This window comes from Oryzias melastigma, linkage group LG6 (assembly GCF_002922805.2).
Source record: "Oryzias melastigma strain HK-1 linkage group LG6, ASM292280v2, whole genome shotgun sequence".
Lineage (NCBI taxonomy): Eukaryota > Metazoa > Chordata > Actinopteri > Beloniformes > Adrianichthyidae > Oryzias > Oryzias melastigma.
In genome coordinates, this window is record NC_050517.1 from 2,373,307 (window position 1) to 2,387,482 (window position 14,176).

At 40.7% G+C, this 14,176-nt stretch overlaps 1 protein-coding gene across 1 annotated transcript in view; it reads right to left on the reverse strand.

Annotated features, from left to right (window-relative positions):
• The window catches only part of lrriq1 (leucine-rich repeats and IQ motif containing 1), a gene marked incomplete in the record, with an annotated part of 72,332 nt that overhangs the window by 8,404 nt on the left and 49,752 nt on the right, over positions 1-14,176 (reverse strand). Inside the window, 6 exon segments of the mRNA XM_024281986.2 lie at positions 386-503; positions 901-961; positions 1,913-1,982; positions 11,829-11,921; positions 12,593-12,681; positions 12,758-12,829. Of these exon segments, the coding sequence (XP_024137754.1) occupies positions 386-503; positions 901-961; positions 1,913-1,982; positions 11,829-11,921; positions 12,593-12,681; positions 12,758-12,829 (503 nt within the window).

Consider the following 14,176-nt stretch of genomic DNA (forward strand, 5'->3'; position numbering starts at 1 on the left):
CCCCCCAAGAACATTTGTTTGTAAACCTACAGAGGTCTCCAAATCCAAATAAACACAAAAATGTTCCTTTGACTTTAAATACTCTATTAATACTATACTTTTCTCTTGTTTTTTCAAGAGCCAGCTCAGGTTCACGATAATTCCAGTAGATTCTGAATCTCATTCTGAATGTGATTCAGAATCTACTGGAATAATCGTGTTAACGATTGAAAAGGTACAGTATGTTAAAGATTTTGTGTTTAAGCGTCACTGGCAACGCCTCAGGTGTAATTTAGATCATTAATTCATAAAAAATGTCTTCTACTTCATTTTCTTTGCAAACAGCATTATAAAGCTTCCCAATGAAACACTGATTTTGGACAGAAAAATTCCAATAAAAACTCACTTGAATGATCGCAGAAGCTTTTATGAAGATGTGTGTTGGCTTTGCTGTGGAGCTCAGATGAACTCCTGCTGGCCCACAATGCACTTCTGTTACAGGGCTCTGCATGTGCCAGGTCAGCCTGCCAAACCGAAACAAACGCATGCTATAAATATCCAGTATTTTTGAAGAAACATGAAGAGCTGTGGGCCTTGCAAACTGCCTCTATGCGAGGAAGAGGAGGAGAAAGAGGGAGTCTCCTTGTGCCCGTCATCATGAGTTAAAGTGCTCTTTAGCAGCACAGAGCAGTTTCTGACTTCCAAAAGCTCACATGCAAAAACACGTTTGTGACTTCTCGGTATTTGTAAGTGAATTAAGTGAAATGGAAAACACTGAAACTCCACAGATATGGACCAGCTCCAGAGGACCAGCTGTGAATGTGGAGTGTGAACCTTTCACGTGAATGAAGCAGCATCTCCAAAACACAAATCCACATTTTCTGTCAACTTCTGAAGTGAGATAAAGTGAACAATGCTCACCGTCAGCTGTACCCTGCCTCCGCTCAGGACGGATGAGTTCATCTCAGGTAAGAAATGATGACTGGAGATCAGAAAACGCATTCATTAAAGTGATCACATCATCATCATCATCATCAGCCTCATCATCATCAGCATCAGCATCAGCATCAGCATCAGCATCAGCATCAGCAGTATCATCATCATCAGCATCAGTATCATCATCATCAGCAGCAGCAGTAGCATCAGTATCAGCGTCATCATCATCATCAGCCTCATCATCATCATCATCATCATCATCAGCCTCAGCCTCAGCCTCAGCCTCAGCCTCATCCTCATCCTCATCCTCATCCGCATCCGCATCCGCATCATCAGCATCAGCATCAGCATCAGCATCATCAGCATCAGCATCATCATCATCATCATCATCATCAGCCTCATCATCATCATCATCATCAGCCTCAGCCTCATCAGCCTCAGCCTCATCATCATCATCAGCAGCAGCAGCATCAGCCTTAGCCTCATCATCATCAGCAGCAGCAGCATCAGTATCAGCCTCATCATCATCATCAGCCTCAGCCTCATCATCATCATCATCATCATCATCATCATCATCATCATCATCATCATCATCATCATCAGCCTCAGCCTCAGCCTCAGCCTCAGCCTCAGCATCAGCATCATCAGCATCATCAGCATCATCAGCATCAGCATCAGCATCATCATCAGCATCTTCAAAACATTTTTTTTTGTTTATTTTTTTAACATCTTTTTGTGAATTTTTTCTGATGATGGAGGTCATTTTGAAAGAAAGTTCAGATTAAAGTGAAACTTTGGCGCAATATCAATAAGGTATAAATAATAGTAGGAGTTCAGTCAAAAGAAAAGAGTTGTAAAGTTGAAGCTGATGTACACCTGCAGGTGTGTTTGTAGTGTTTTAAGTACATGAAACTCTCTTTTAGAATTGACAGTGTTAGGGAGGAGAATCTGAGCTGATCACCCCCCCCCCACACACACACACACACACACCCCTCACCTCTGTGTATGCATGGGTCTTCTCAGTTCGGTCCTCTTTCGCTGCTGAAGGCCCAGCTTTGAGGTGCTGACTGCACTCACATGAAAATAAACAGCAAAAGAATGTATGAACACATGGTATGAACACAAAGACAGAGCATGCTAGTGGTTGGTTGATTAGTTTCCTTCCAAATCAATGGAGGTGTCATCAGAGGGAGTGGGGGCCTGCTAGTGGACACTCGGTGCTGAAGCTGAATGCTTTTCCCTGTGATTAGAGGCAACCTGGTTCCTGTGCAGACTGAGGGTGCTCACGCTCTCACAGGACTGACATGTTTGTTTAGAGAACTTTGCAGAAATCCATTTGATTCTAAAGAAGCTTCTGCTCTCTCTGTTTCGATGGAGTTTGCGGTTCTTTGTGTAATCGAATCAAAGCAAATGTCTAACAAGTTTGTTACAGAGAGAGATCTGAAAAGCACTGATTTACGAGTCGTGCTGAAATCCCATAAAAGTGTCATAATTCAAAGTAAACATTTAGGCTGCCCTGACAGTAGAGCTGCTGTGAATGGGTGTCAGCTGATAATGAATTCTGACAGCTCAGTGCTGGGGATAATGGCACATTTATTTAAGCATTTACTCACTTTTGCTGATTTGTAAGAAGAAGAAAGAAGCTTTACAGTTTTATGTGTTAATTGAGAGGCCACACTAAAAATGTCAAGTGATGGATGCTTTCCCTCAGGGTAGGGCCAGGAAACCACTACATGCTGTTTGCAGAGCAGTGGGAGGCCAGACCGTCCAGTTGTTCTACAACAGCAGCTTTCTGGCATGCATTTTTAATCCCAGCAAGAACCAAAACAAGGATAAACTCTAACAATAAATGACCCCAGCAGGAAGTACAGAAGATGATAGTCCTCACTGAGGGGGTACTTTTAGATTTATAGAATACCGAACATCACATACACGTACAAACATGCTAATACTTTTGCACTCTTTGTGGACACCCTCCCCCAGCCCCAACCTAACAAATACACACTCTCTCTAAGACCTTTAAGACCTCCAAAAGCTCCATTCTGACCTCCTCCAACCCTCTGAATCCCCCTTTGTGCTCCTCCAGGACATGAAGAAAGGTCTGGCAGGAGTCACGCCTGTTAGGAGGAACCCTAAGCCCGTTAAGGGAACTCCTCTCCACTCAGGAAGAGTGAGTTAATATCAGAGAGCCGAGGAAAGGGAAGCTGGAGGCTTTGGCCCACAGCAAAGCAGAAACAAAGCTGATCAATGGAGCTTCATAACCCTTAAACCAAGAGTAGGACCAATGAGAAGGGCGAGACATGGAAAAAAACAGAGCACACAGTTTTATTATCCAACAGCACTGTTTCAAAATCCAGAAGCCCATTAGAAGCAGGCAGATTCACAAGTTCTCTCTGATGGGTTTTTGAGTTTGGTTCAAGCTCCAGCTTTTCTCAGATTTGCTATATTTTTTTTAATTGTTAATACAATCAACATAATTCCAATAGATTCTGAAAGAGAAAAGTGTCTCAACGAGTCAATTGTTGATTGTGTTGAAAAGCTTCAGTATGTTAAAGAGTCACCAGCGATGTCTCAGGTGTTAAAGGGTTAAGGGGAGAGCAGGTTTGTCTCACAGCTCCCATGACGCCTGTGTCACCACATCAAAGAACGTAATGAAAATGGAACATACTACTTTTTTGCATGTAGTCTAAAATGAAGTATTTGTAAGAAAATTGTAAATTACGAGGTACAGGTGATGCAGTTCCATGGAGTCCTTATGCCACGCTCTAGTTCTCAAAGTGCACGTATGCTACTAGCTCCAACTTTTTTGATCATTTGTTGGTCTTTTCTCCATAGAAACCATTTCATTCTATCTGTCGTTTTGGGGTAACGTATGGTATATATAAACATCATAAGAATCAGGAAAAAGTCAATTATTTGGATTTCATTGGAAACTGGGGTTCTTGTTAACCACACCCACATTCTTAATATGGTCATATCATATCTTATATTGTTTTGTTCAGCTTGAGTCAACTGTAAAACAATGACAAACATAAACTCCACTTTTGCAAGCTTGCAATGATAACACAGTTAAAATTGACAACTTTTACAACCAACAATTCTTCCTCAAGTAGCAATGATGATCCAGGAGTTGGGAGGGGATAGATCAAAATCCCTAGGAGGAGTTTGCATTTGTGACTCTTAGTAAAAGTCCATTTTACTTTTGAAAACCAAAGTTTGGATTTTTTCCCAATATCCTAGGAACCCTCGAAGATGACCAAATTTGACACATAGCCACAAAATGGCCACACAGCTGTAGGTCGTGTGTCCATCCCATACCAATTTCAAAACTATCCCTATCTTGTGTGTAGGGGTTTGAATAATGGATTTTTAAGTATTAATTTTGAGCCTCGTAAGAGATTTTGCCCACATTCACTTTTTTAAGGTTTCGCTAACTCTGATTTCATTTTTACTATTTTTTGTTTGTTTATCAGTGCATGATGGTTTCGTACACACCGGGCATGAGACGTTTCAAGAACACTGGGACAAAGTAGTTGTATCTACTTTTCACTTAAGGTCAACACTTTTAGAAATGTCATGTAGGAACAAACAGACTCCACATGTTTAAAGATGCTTATTGATTTATGATGTCTCACTTCCTCTTCCTGGTGCCCACAGGACAAAATGGTGGCCAAGGCTGTGACTTCCTGTTTAAGGGTGGGGAACAGGAAGTGAGATGGGTTGAAATTGTTTGCTTACTTTTTTATTTATAATGATTTGAGTTGTATGTTTATTTATATCTGTTTTGTTTACAGGATTTTAAATTTATAGCTTCAAAGAACATAAACACTGGAGCTCCGGAGTTAAAGGGTTGATATGAAAGTGTTCTATCAATAACCGTTAGCTCTGCAGAGAAAGTGGGGGTGTTCGTTACACTGGGGCGGCACTAGCAGCAGACTCTTCCTGGAAGGGGCTGTTCTCACTCTGTGACATCAGCTCATGAGGACCTGCTCGTTTTCGTTGGTTGGGGGGGGCTGGTGCTCAGAGAGCAGGTTTTTAGAGGATTACTCGAAGATGTGTAAATGGATCAAAATACAGCTTTGAGGTTCTTTATAGTGAAGAATGAACATTATAATAACTTAAAAGCTCAAAAAGTTGGTTTTGCATGGTCTGGCCCTTTAAACAAGCACTGCAGAGGGCAGTGTGAACAAAGCCAAATAGTTTTTGTGACAGCAGAAAGCTCATTCTCAACAGTGCAGTGTAAAAACAGACCGTACCAAACAAAGGAGCATTTTTTAGCGGTTGCTGCTCAGTTGAAGTGAGTCAGCCAGACGTTCCTGCTCTTAAAGCCTCCAGAGGATCTGCTTTCTTTGGTAAAAACTGAGCATCATAATTGCACCAACATTGAAACAAACAGGCAAACATTTATTGAAAAGAAATCCCCCAAATTTTAATGGACAGAACAGAGTTAAAAAAAAAAAAAACATTAACTACAACTTGTATTGTTCCAATATCACGTTTTTAAATCTGAAAAAATGAAGTTTTGTTTGAAAAAAAATGTTTTTATAACAACTACCTTCACAGCACATTTAGGATGGAGAAAGATTGAGTGCTGGTCCGCCACTGGAGTGGGTCAGTGGTCTTGGTAGGGTAACTTTGACTGTTACCCCAGGTATATAAGCCCTGCATGAGTCTGAAGTGCAGCAGTGACTCTAAGACACACAGTGAGGGTAAATTCCAGTGCCTCTGTAAACACAGGCTCAGAAATTGAAGGCATATGAGTGGTGGTAACTGCTCTTTGACTGAGTTATTTTGGATGATTGCTCATAAACACAGTGATTGTATTTCAGCTTGACTTTGTTGATGACTTGAAGTGTGAAATCAAGTTAAGTGTTCAAGGAGAGGTGGTGGTTGGGGGGGTCCTGGCTGGAATAAAAGCATTAAACTTTGTTTCTGTGTGAGTTGGGGATAGATGTTTGGTGCGGTTGAAGTTTGGACAGAAAAGGAAGTTTGGGAGAGCGAGGCTGTGTGCCTGCAGGGCGTTTGAGGAAGACCTGTTGGAAAGTACGAGTACGAATGCAGACAAATGCAAATAAGCCAAAGCTCAGCAGCTCTGCAGGACAGATGCAAACTGTCCTGCAGAGGAAAATGTGAAAAGTGTATTTCTTCTACTTTTAAGGGGGATTTCTCCAGGCTCTGCTCTATTTTGTCAGTATCTCCCACTTTGGGGATGTAAGCTGACACCCATTTCAAGTGGGTTACTCATGTCCAGCACATCCACACGGAGAGACCGGATAAAATAAACACGCCGCGTCAGATATCTTGGAAAGAATCTGTCATGGGTTTCGGGCTAATCACCTCCAGAAGGGGCTTGACTCAAAACCTGAAACGTAAGCCCCTGCCGGGGAGCGCTGGCTGGGCCGGGCTGTGCCGGCTAGGCCCCGGGCCCTCAGAATGGATCCAGAGAATGGGGCGCCTTCAACAGGTCAGGACTAGGGTATTGTGAGGGATGGTTAACTTTGGCCGCCTTACAGAGTAGGGACCACAGCACGTTCCTCTCACTGCCTCTGTGGCTACTGTCGTCACAGCCTCAGGATCCCCGTAAAAACACCGCGGGGTCGTCTGCTCGGAGGGAAGCAGGTTAGGCTTACACTTTAACTGAATCCCACTCTGTTGGATGAAACAAGTGACCGAAGAGGAAGCTTAAAATAAGAAATGACTATCCAACCCAGCTCTTATCAAAACTCTCATTGACTTATCAGCTGATGTTCTGTTGGGAAAATTATCAAGATATCGGTGCAGGGGGAAATACCGCATCTGGAAAATGTCCCATAGAAAGAAAGTGGAAACATTTCAAAACCTTTTGAATCTGCCAGTTGGCTGAGAGCTCATCCACAGAATTGAGCTAAAACATTTTCCACAAAAAACAAGAAAGAAAAGGATGTGCTGTACAAAATCATTGCAACCCCATGACATCGGCATGGTCAGGTTTACATGAATTATTCTGTTGCTGCGTTCACACCAAACAAGATTTACACGCCGAGTTTGTGTCCGTCGAGCAGCAAATCTGCTGCTCAACGCTTGTCCAAAAATGTGTTCATAACACATTTTCATAACACATAGCCCCTTCTTGCTGTGTCTGGGAGGAGCTACTGTCCGTCTGAACCAATGCCCTCAAAAAACTGTCACATTGGTCAATTACATACTGGAACAAGTTCCCTTCAGAAATAGCTGTAACAACATCCCATCACAGCTTTAAAGCTTGTCTCAAAATCACTTTTTATCACTTTCTGTGAAGTTGGGGCTATTCACGACTTAAACTGGAAACCACGCGAGCGAATGTAAAGTGCATCATGTATATTTTCAAAATAAAACAGAATTTCCGCTGAACTTGCCGGTTTTCAGCGTGTCATAACCATGGACGACGAGAAGCTGATCATAGAGATCCAGCACTACTCTATCCTTTTAGACACCACATCCATATTATGAGGATAGCGCATAGCAGCCAGTGTAAGCCATTGGCTGTAGCTAGTCCGCTCCCACAATGCAACATAGCCGTGACGCTAGCGGGGTAAGCCCGGGGTAACAGTATTTAGGCTCGTTCCTAAATGGAAGCATTGACTGTGTATCAGTACATCTCGTATACAGTCAATGCATGGAAGATACGGTGTTATGTCCTGCTGCTGCTGCTGTGCCACACCTGTTCAACATGCCTTGCCATTCTGCTCACCTGGCAGGTGGGGGAAATTTTGTATTTTGTTAATTAGCACCTGTCAGTTTCAAGAGCGCAAGTATGTGTGGATGGAATTATTTTTAAAACGATCATGTGTGGACATAACACTTTTAATAAAACGGAGGTCAGCAGATCTGCGTTTGTAGAAATACCCGCCTACGTGTGGACATGGCCTAAAGACGTTTCTAATCATCAATTAGAAGATGTTCATCTTAAAAATAAGCTATAAAATGCCTTGAACAGAGTAGACAGAGTTCAACAGGATCTGTTTTACTTTTTGGAGTTCAGATTCAGAAAACTTTATTAGTCCCAGCAGGCAATTCATTTGTAGCATTTCCAGTGCAGTTTTATACACACACACACAAACATAATCACATTCATGTGTCAGACCATCATAGCTTAAAATGGGTACTCCTTGGCTCCACTACAACAATACACAACAATATCACCTCAGCAATAACCTCAGAAAACACTTTTATCTAAGTTCAAATATGTAACTGCTCAGGGCTCAAAAGACTGCGAAAAACAATTGCTTTTCCGAGTAAGAGCATAAAATCGACGCCCTGAGGGCATCAGAACAAAGTCAGGAGTCCGAGGATGCTGGGGCTGTCCCAGGATGCACTTGGCTTTCTTCAGCACCTGTTCCTTCCACAGAGAGTGAAGGTCCCTCATTCTTACACCAATTATTTTAGAGCAGGTCATGCCCTGCAGTTTGTTTATATCCCTTAAAGACAGACCATAAAACCAGCAAATAAACGAAACTGTTAAAATACTTTCAATAAAAGAACAATAACAATTATTAAGAATGGCTTAGTTTACATTAAAAGAGTTGAACTTCCTCAGCAGGTAAGTTCTCTGCTGCCCTCGGTTCACAATAACGTCTTTGTTCAGGTTAAATCTTAGTTGATTGTCGATTACAGTGCCCAAAGCTATAGTAGCTCTGGACAATCTCCACCTTCTCCCCACGAATCACACTAACACCATGTGCAGCAGCACATCTAAAATCAGCCTCCATGTCCTTTGTCTTAAAAACATTTAAATCAACATAATTGGCCTCACACCAATCAACAAATTGTGATAAAGTAGGCCCGTGGTTCGTCTCAGATGCAGAGACACTAGAATAGTGTCATCGGAGAATTTGATTAAAAATCTCTGCTCTTCTGAAGATCTGAGTGATGGTTGGGGTTTGTAAGCAGCGTTAAAGCTTTGTAGTAACTGATTCTACTCTTTGGTATACCATAGAAATTAGTTAAAAGTCGGGTCCTGCTGTGTGACAGTAACCCTAAATATATCACTATGATAAAATTACATCACAGTTTTTTTTTTATTTGCTTATTTTCCCAGTCACACTCCAGAGTCAAGCTGCGCAAAGCAAATCCTTCTAAACCTAGATAATCCAAAGCAAAGAAAAGTGAACAAAGATGTAATTAGCAACACTGAGGTGGTGAAAAACTTCACACAGACTGCAAACAATGTTGTACTTTCTAAAAGGTCAAATGAATGGAGTTCATCTTGGCATGATGATGCTGGACTTTGGTTCAGGGGTTGTTAAATTAATTAACACACCAAAACAGTAAGATACGATTCAATTTTATCTATATTTAAAGTGTGTTTTGTCTTCAAATCCACTCTATAAACCATTGATATATATTACTGGATTGACCCTTGCCTATTCGCTGCTACAGACAGAGACGTGAGCACGCAGGCGCCATTATCATGGTAGCAGAACGCTGCTGTTTCAGTGGAAGACAGGCAGATCTCAATCACAAAAATCAGGCTAGCTCCCTTATTTCTTAACCAATTTTTTATAAAATATGGCTCAAATTAGAGCTTAGAAAATGATTGATCTTGTGGTTTATTTAAATATTCATTATCTATAAATATTAATTTGTAAATAGTGCAAGTATTGAGCCTTCTGCTGCTACAGATAACGCATTGCTGTCAAATGAACAGCTTCTAAATATCCGTGATTTTTAATTTTGCCACTTTGCTAAAATCCATAAAACAGAGCTTGTAAATGATTGTCCCTCAAGCCAAGCCAAGACAAAAGGGAGACTGAGGAAGTTCAATGGCATGAATGACTGACAAAGTTTAGTAACAAAGCCCTTTCTCTTTTAAAAACTCATCAAAATGCTAAAAAAAGAAAGAAAAAAAAAACACTCTTTGCCACATTTTCGAATGAAACTATAACTTTTATTATTTTTGGATTATACTGTATATACATGGTAAATACATCTTTACTGCATTCAAAATTTACCTTCAAATTGATGATTTCATAGTACTTTGAGAATGAGGCTCCAGCTAGCATCTTTAGCTGATACAAGAAACATATTAAGAACATGGATGATAACATCAAATCCACCTGCCAAACTGTTAAGTTTCCAAAAACCGTTATAATAGCTGTCAATGTTGTGGCAAGTTAAAGTTTTGGGCCACAGCTCCTTCACTAACATCTGCTCTCTGCAGTGTTTGTGTCATTGAGCAGAAAGTTAGCGTTAGCACTGCATTTTGTAGCTGGGCTTTCTCTGGTCCGTACGACCAAGAATTAAGCTCAACACTGGTGGCATGAATTCAGAAAAGTATGTGTGAACTCACTTTCATTTTCTTGCCCCCCCCCCCCCAAAAAAAGTGCGACTGACAACATTTACCCTCAGAGGCTCTTAAAGTAGCTACATGCTACTTTCCCAGCACAGGAATGCAGCTATGTGCTTCTTGGCCGCAAACATCATGTTTCCAAAATGAATTAACATCAGTTTTTGTTCTGGTTGAACGTAAATACGCTCGAATACCATCATGTTTTAAAACATGAAACATTAATAAAAACATACATTGATGAACCAAACTAGCATGCTGCTTCAAGTTGCTAGCTCCCTGATCCATCCTGATTTCACACTATTAAAACATGATTCCTGTCCTGTGATGATTCCTCTGATCAGATGATTTTGTTGTCAATTTTTTTAAGTTGATTGCAAAACATTGCGTCCACTTTTGTGGTTCTTTTCGTACCTATTCAGACCCCCTCCGTTCTTCAATCAGGAAGAGTCAGTGCATAGTAATGGTGCATGTCTGCCACGCCGTGTGTCACGTGATTTATATCATTGCTAAAAACACTATGGGTGTGTGTCTAAAACTGGATTTGGTTTTAATGGGATTCAATACTGACATTTTTGTAGTGACTGCATAAAAAAATGCTCTTTGTGCTTAATAATGTTTTTACTGAGGCAATTTAAGATAATTGGCTGGTATTATATTATTACTATTGCTATTATTATGATTATTATAGCCAAAGATTAAACCAGTTCCTATCTCTTGTCTGCAATCACATCCCCGAATTTTGGTCTGTATGAAAATAGGCAAACAAACCTGTTGTTGACAAATATCCAATAAGGTCAGTCTAAAGGTCAGGAATTGTCAATCATTGTTCAACCAAAGGCCCTGTTTAAACAGTTTTTTGACCTCTAGACTTGCCTTGTACCTCTCCCTAAACTGTTATCACGGACTTGAAATCTTATAACCAAACTTTTGGCTTTGTTTTTTTTGGTTGTTGTTTTTGCAAAGTTTGACCACTTCATGAGCGAGTCAATGGGACTGATTTGTTCTGTAACAAGATACCTCCTACTGTGAGACTTGACCTGGTTCCAGATACTTTGCTTTTTAAACATGCTTCCATCTTGAAGTCAAAGGGCTGTTACCATTGACTGTGTATGAGAACTATACCCAGTGAGTGCGACGTCATCCATTGAAAATGGTTTATTCCAACCAAATGAAGTCAGTTTAGTTGACATTTTTCAGCAATAGAGTCTACGTTTCTATAGGAACCCCTCCCGGGTTGCCACACCCCTCCCACTGATTCCCGTCTCGGGACAATCTGTCAATCAAACGCTTTGAACGTTCAACATGAGACCACCTATTGAGGAATCTGTTCAGTTAATTTATTGAATCATTTCAACTACAGAAAAACTAACATGAAAAAAGTGAGTATTATCAAGATGTTAAAAAGATCTCAGATCAAGAATGGTCATTCTGACCAACAGAATGACTGAGTAACAGCTGTGTATTTTTCTATAGAAGTTTGTGGGATCCTGGCTTCTTGGAGCCAGCAGGTACTTCCTGTCTGGAACACGAGGGGGGAGAAGTCACTCAAAACTTGCAAAAGTCCAATAACTGTCCAGAGAAAAAAAAACTGTACACACGGTCCTACCTTTTAAAGTACATTGGCTGAGTCCAGCAGTACTGCTTTGTGCTTCAACTGGGCCAAGCTGGTTTCTGAATATTTTCAGACCAACAGATGGATCTGAGAGCGAAAGAGAGTTTGTGACTGAGGGACAAAGCAGGCTTGAATCCAGAAGCAGAAAACCAGAGTCGACAATGGCAAAAAGTCGCAACAGCCCTCAGGTTCAGCTGATGCCAGTAACAGTTACTGCCGACATAACCCTGCATCCTGGTGAGCCTTACTGGCAAGAGGACAATTCTGATCAAAGAGCAGCTGTCTTCTGCAGGGCCTGCATGCAGGGTGGTGACGGCAAGACTACTCCTTCACAGAGTGGGGCGGGGGGTCATCTTTCACTCCATCTCCAGTCCACCGCTACAATGAGGTGGAATGCCTCTCATCAAGAGACAAGTTGTGCAAAAGTTTCTTGGCAATCTTCATTTCCTTTCCCAGCATTTAAGTAAGTCCCAATTAGAGATGACATGCATTGGCTTCTGCTGCCTGTCACGGTTTGTTAGCATACACGAAATAGAAAGGTTCACTGATGTTCTGCCACAGCAGGGACATTACAGATGAGGAGGAAGACTTGAAAACATATGTGATTTTGTTCTGTTTAGGATGAAAGAGTTGGGTGCTTTACCATGTTTGAATGTAAGAGCTGATTTAACTGTTATTTCATTGCTGAGGTAAAAAAAATCAACAAAAAACACAAAAGATCAAGGTAGCACAAACAATCAAAGTATTTGATGACTTACTTTTCCTTTTCTTTTCTTCTCCTTTAGTAGACTTCATCCTTTGGGCTCTTTTCAGCATTAAAAGAGCTGTTTTTCTGTTATTAAAGCCCCTACAAAGAACAAATGTGTTAAAATCTGAGTGGAAAAGTACAATTCATTCAAAAATGAAAAAAGAAAATATCTGACCATTCCTTCAGAATCCTTTCAGAGTTTTCTGACAAACCAGAGCAGACAAAGGTTGAAGGTGGAGTCTTGCTCCTAGAAGAGCAGAAATGGATGACTTCAATTTTTTGATTTAATACACGTTAATATTTGATATTACCATAATAAGCCTGTGATTATATTGTTATTTTATTGCCCTCAAACTGGTAAGGCAAGTTTATTTGTATAGCACATTTCATGTACAGAGACAATTCAAAGTGCTTTACATCAAACATTAAAGGAAACAATCAAAAGAAATAGTAAACGTGTGATCATTAAAATAAAATTAAAAGAAAGTAAAAAGATTTTAATTTAAAACAAGCATAGATAAAAAGTGCGGACGTAAACTTTTGAATACATATTAATCAAATGCAACTGAGAACAGGTGAGTCTTTAACCTGGATTTAAATACACTGAGTGTTTCAGCAGATCTAATGTTTTCTGGAAGTCTGTTCCAGATCTGTGGTGCATAGAAGCTGAATGCAGCTTCTCCATGTTTAGTTCTGACTCTAGGAACTGATAAAAGACCGGATCCAGATGACAGGAGAGGTCTGGCTGGTACATACTGGGTCAGGAGGTCAGTCATGTATTTTGGTGCTAAACCATTCAAAGCTTTATAAACCAGTAACAGAACTTTAAAGTCTATCCTCTGACAGACAGGTAACCAGTGTAAAGACCTCAGAACTGGACTGATGTGGTCTACTTTCTTGGTCCTTGTGAGAACCCGAGCAGCAGAGTTCTGAATAAGCTGCAGTTTCCTGATGGATTTTTTTGGTAGTCCTGTAAAAACACTGTTACAGTAATCAAGTCGACTAAAGATGAAAGCATGCACTAGTTTCTCCAGGTCCTGCTTAGACATCAGATCTTTAATCCTTGAGATATTTTTGAGATGATAATAGGCTGATTTAGTGACTGCCTTAATGTGTTTATCAAAATTTAGGTCTGTGTCTATCACTACACCCAAGCTTCTGGCCTGGTTGGTAGTTTTTAGTTGAATAGATTGAAGCTCTGTAGTGACGTCCAACCTTTTTTCTTTAGCCCCAAAGACAATAACCTCAGTTTTGTTTTTGTTTAATTGAAGTAAGTTGTGACACATCCAGTCATTAATGTCCTCAATGCATTTACCAAGAGCCTGTACAGGGCCTCGGTCTCCTGGTGTCAGTCTAATATATATCTGTGTGTCATCTGCATAGCTATGGTAACTAATGTTGTTGTTCTTTATAACCTGGGCCAGTGGGAGCATGTAGATGTTAAATAGAAGTGGTCCCAGGATGGAGCCTTGGGGCACTCCACATGTAATTTCTATTGGCTCAGAAGGGAAGTTACCAATTGACACAAAATATTTTCTGTTTTCTAAGTACGTTTTGAACCAGTTTAGTACTGGCCCATTGAGACCCACCCAGT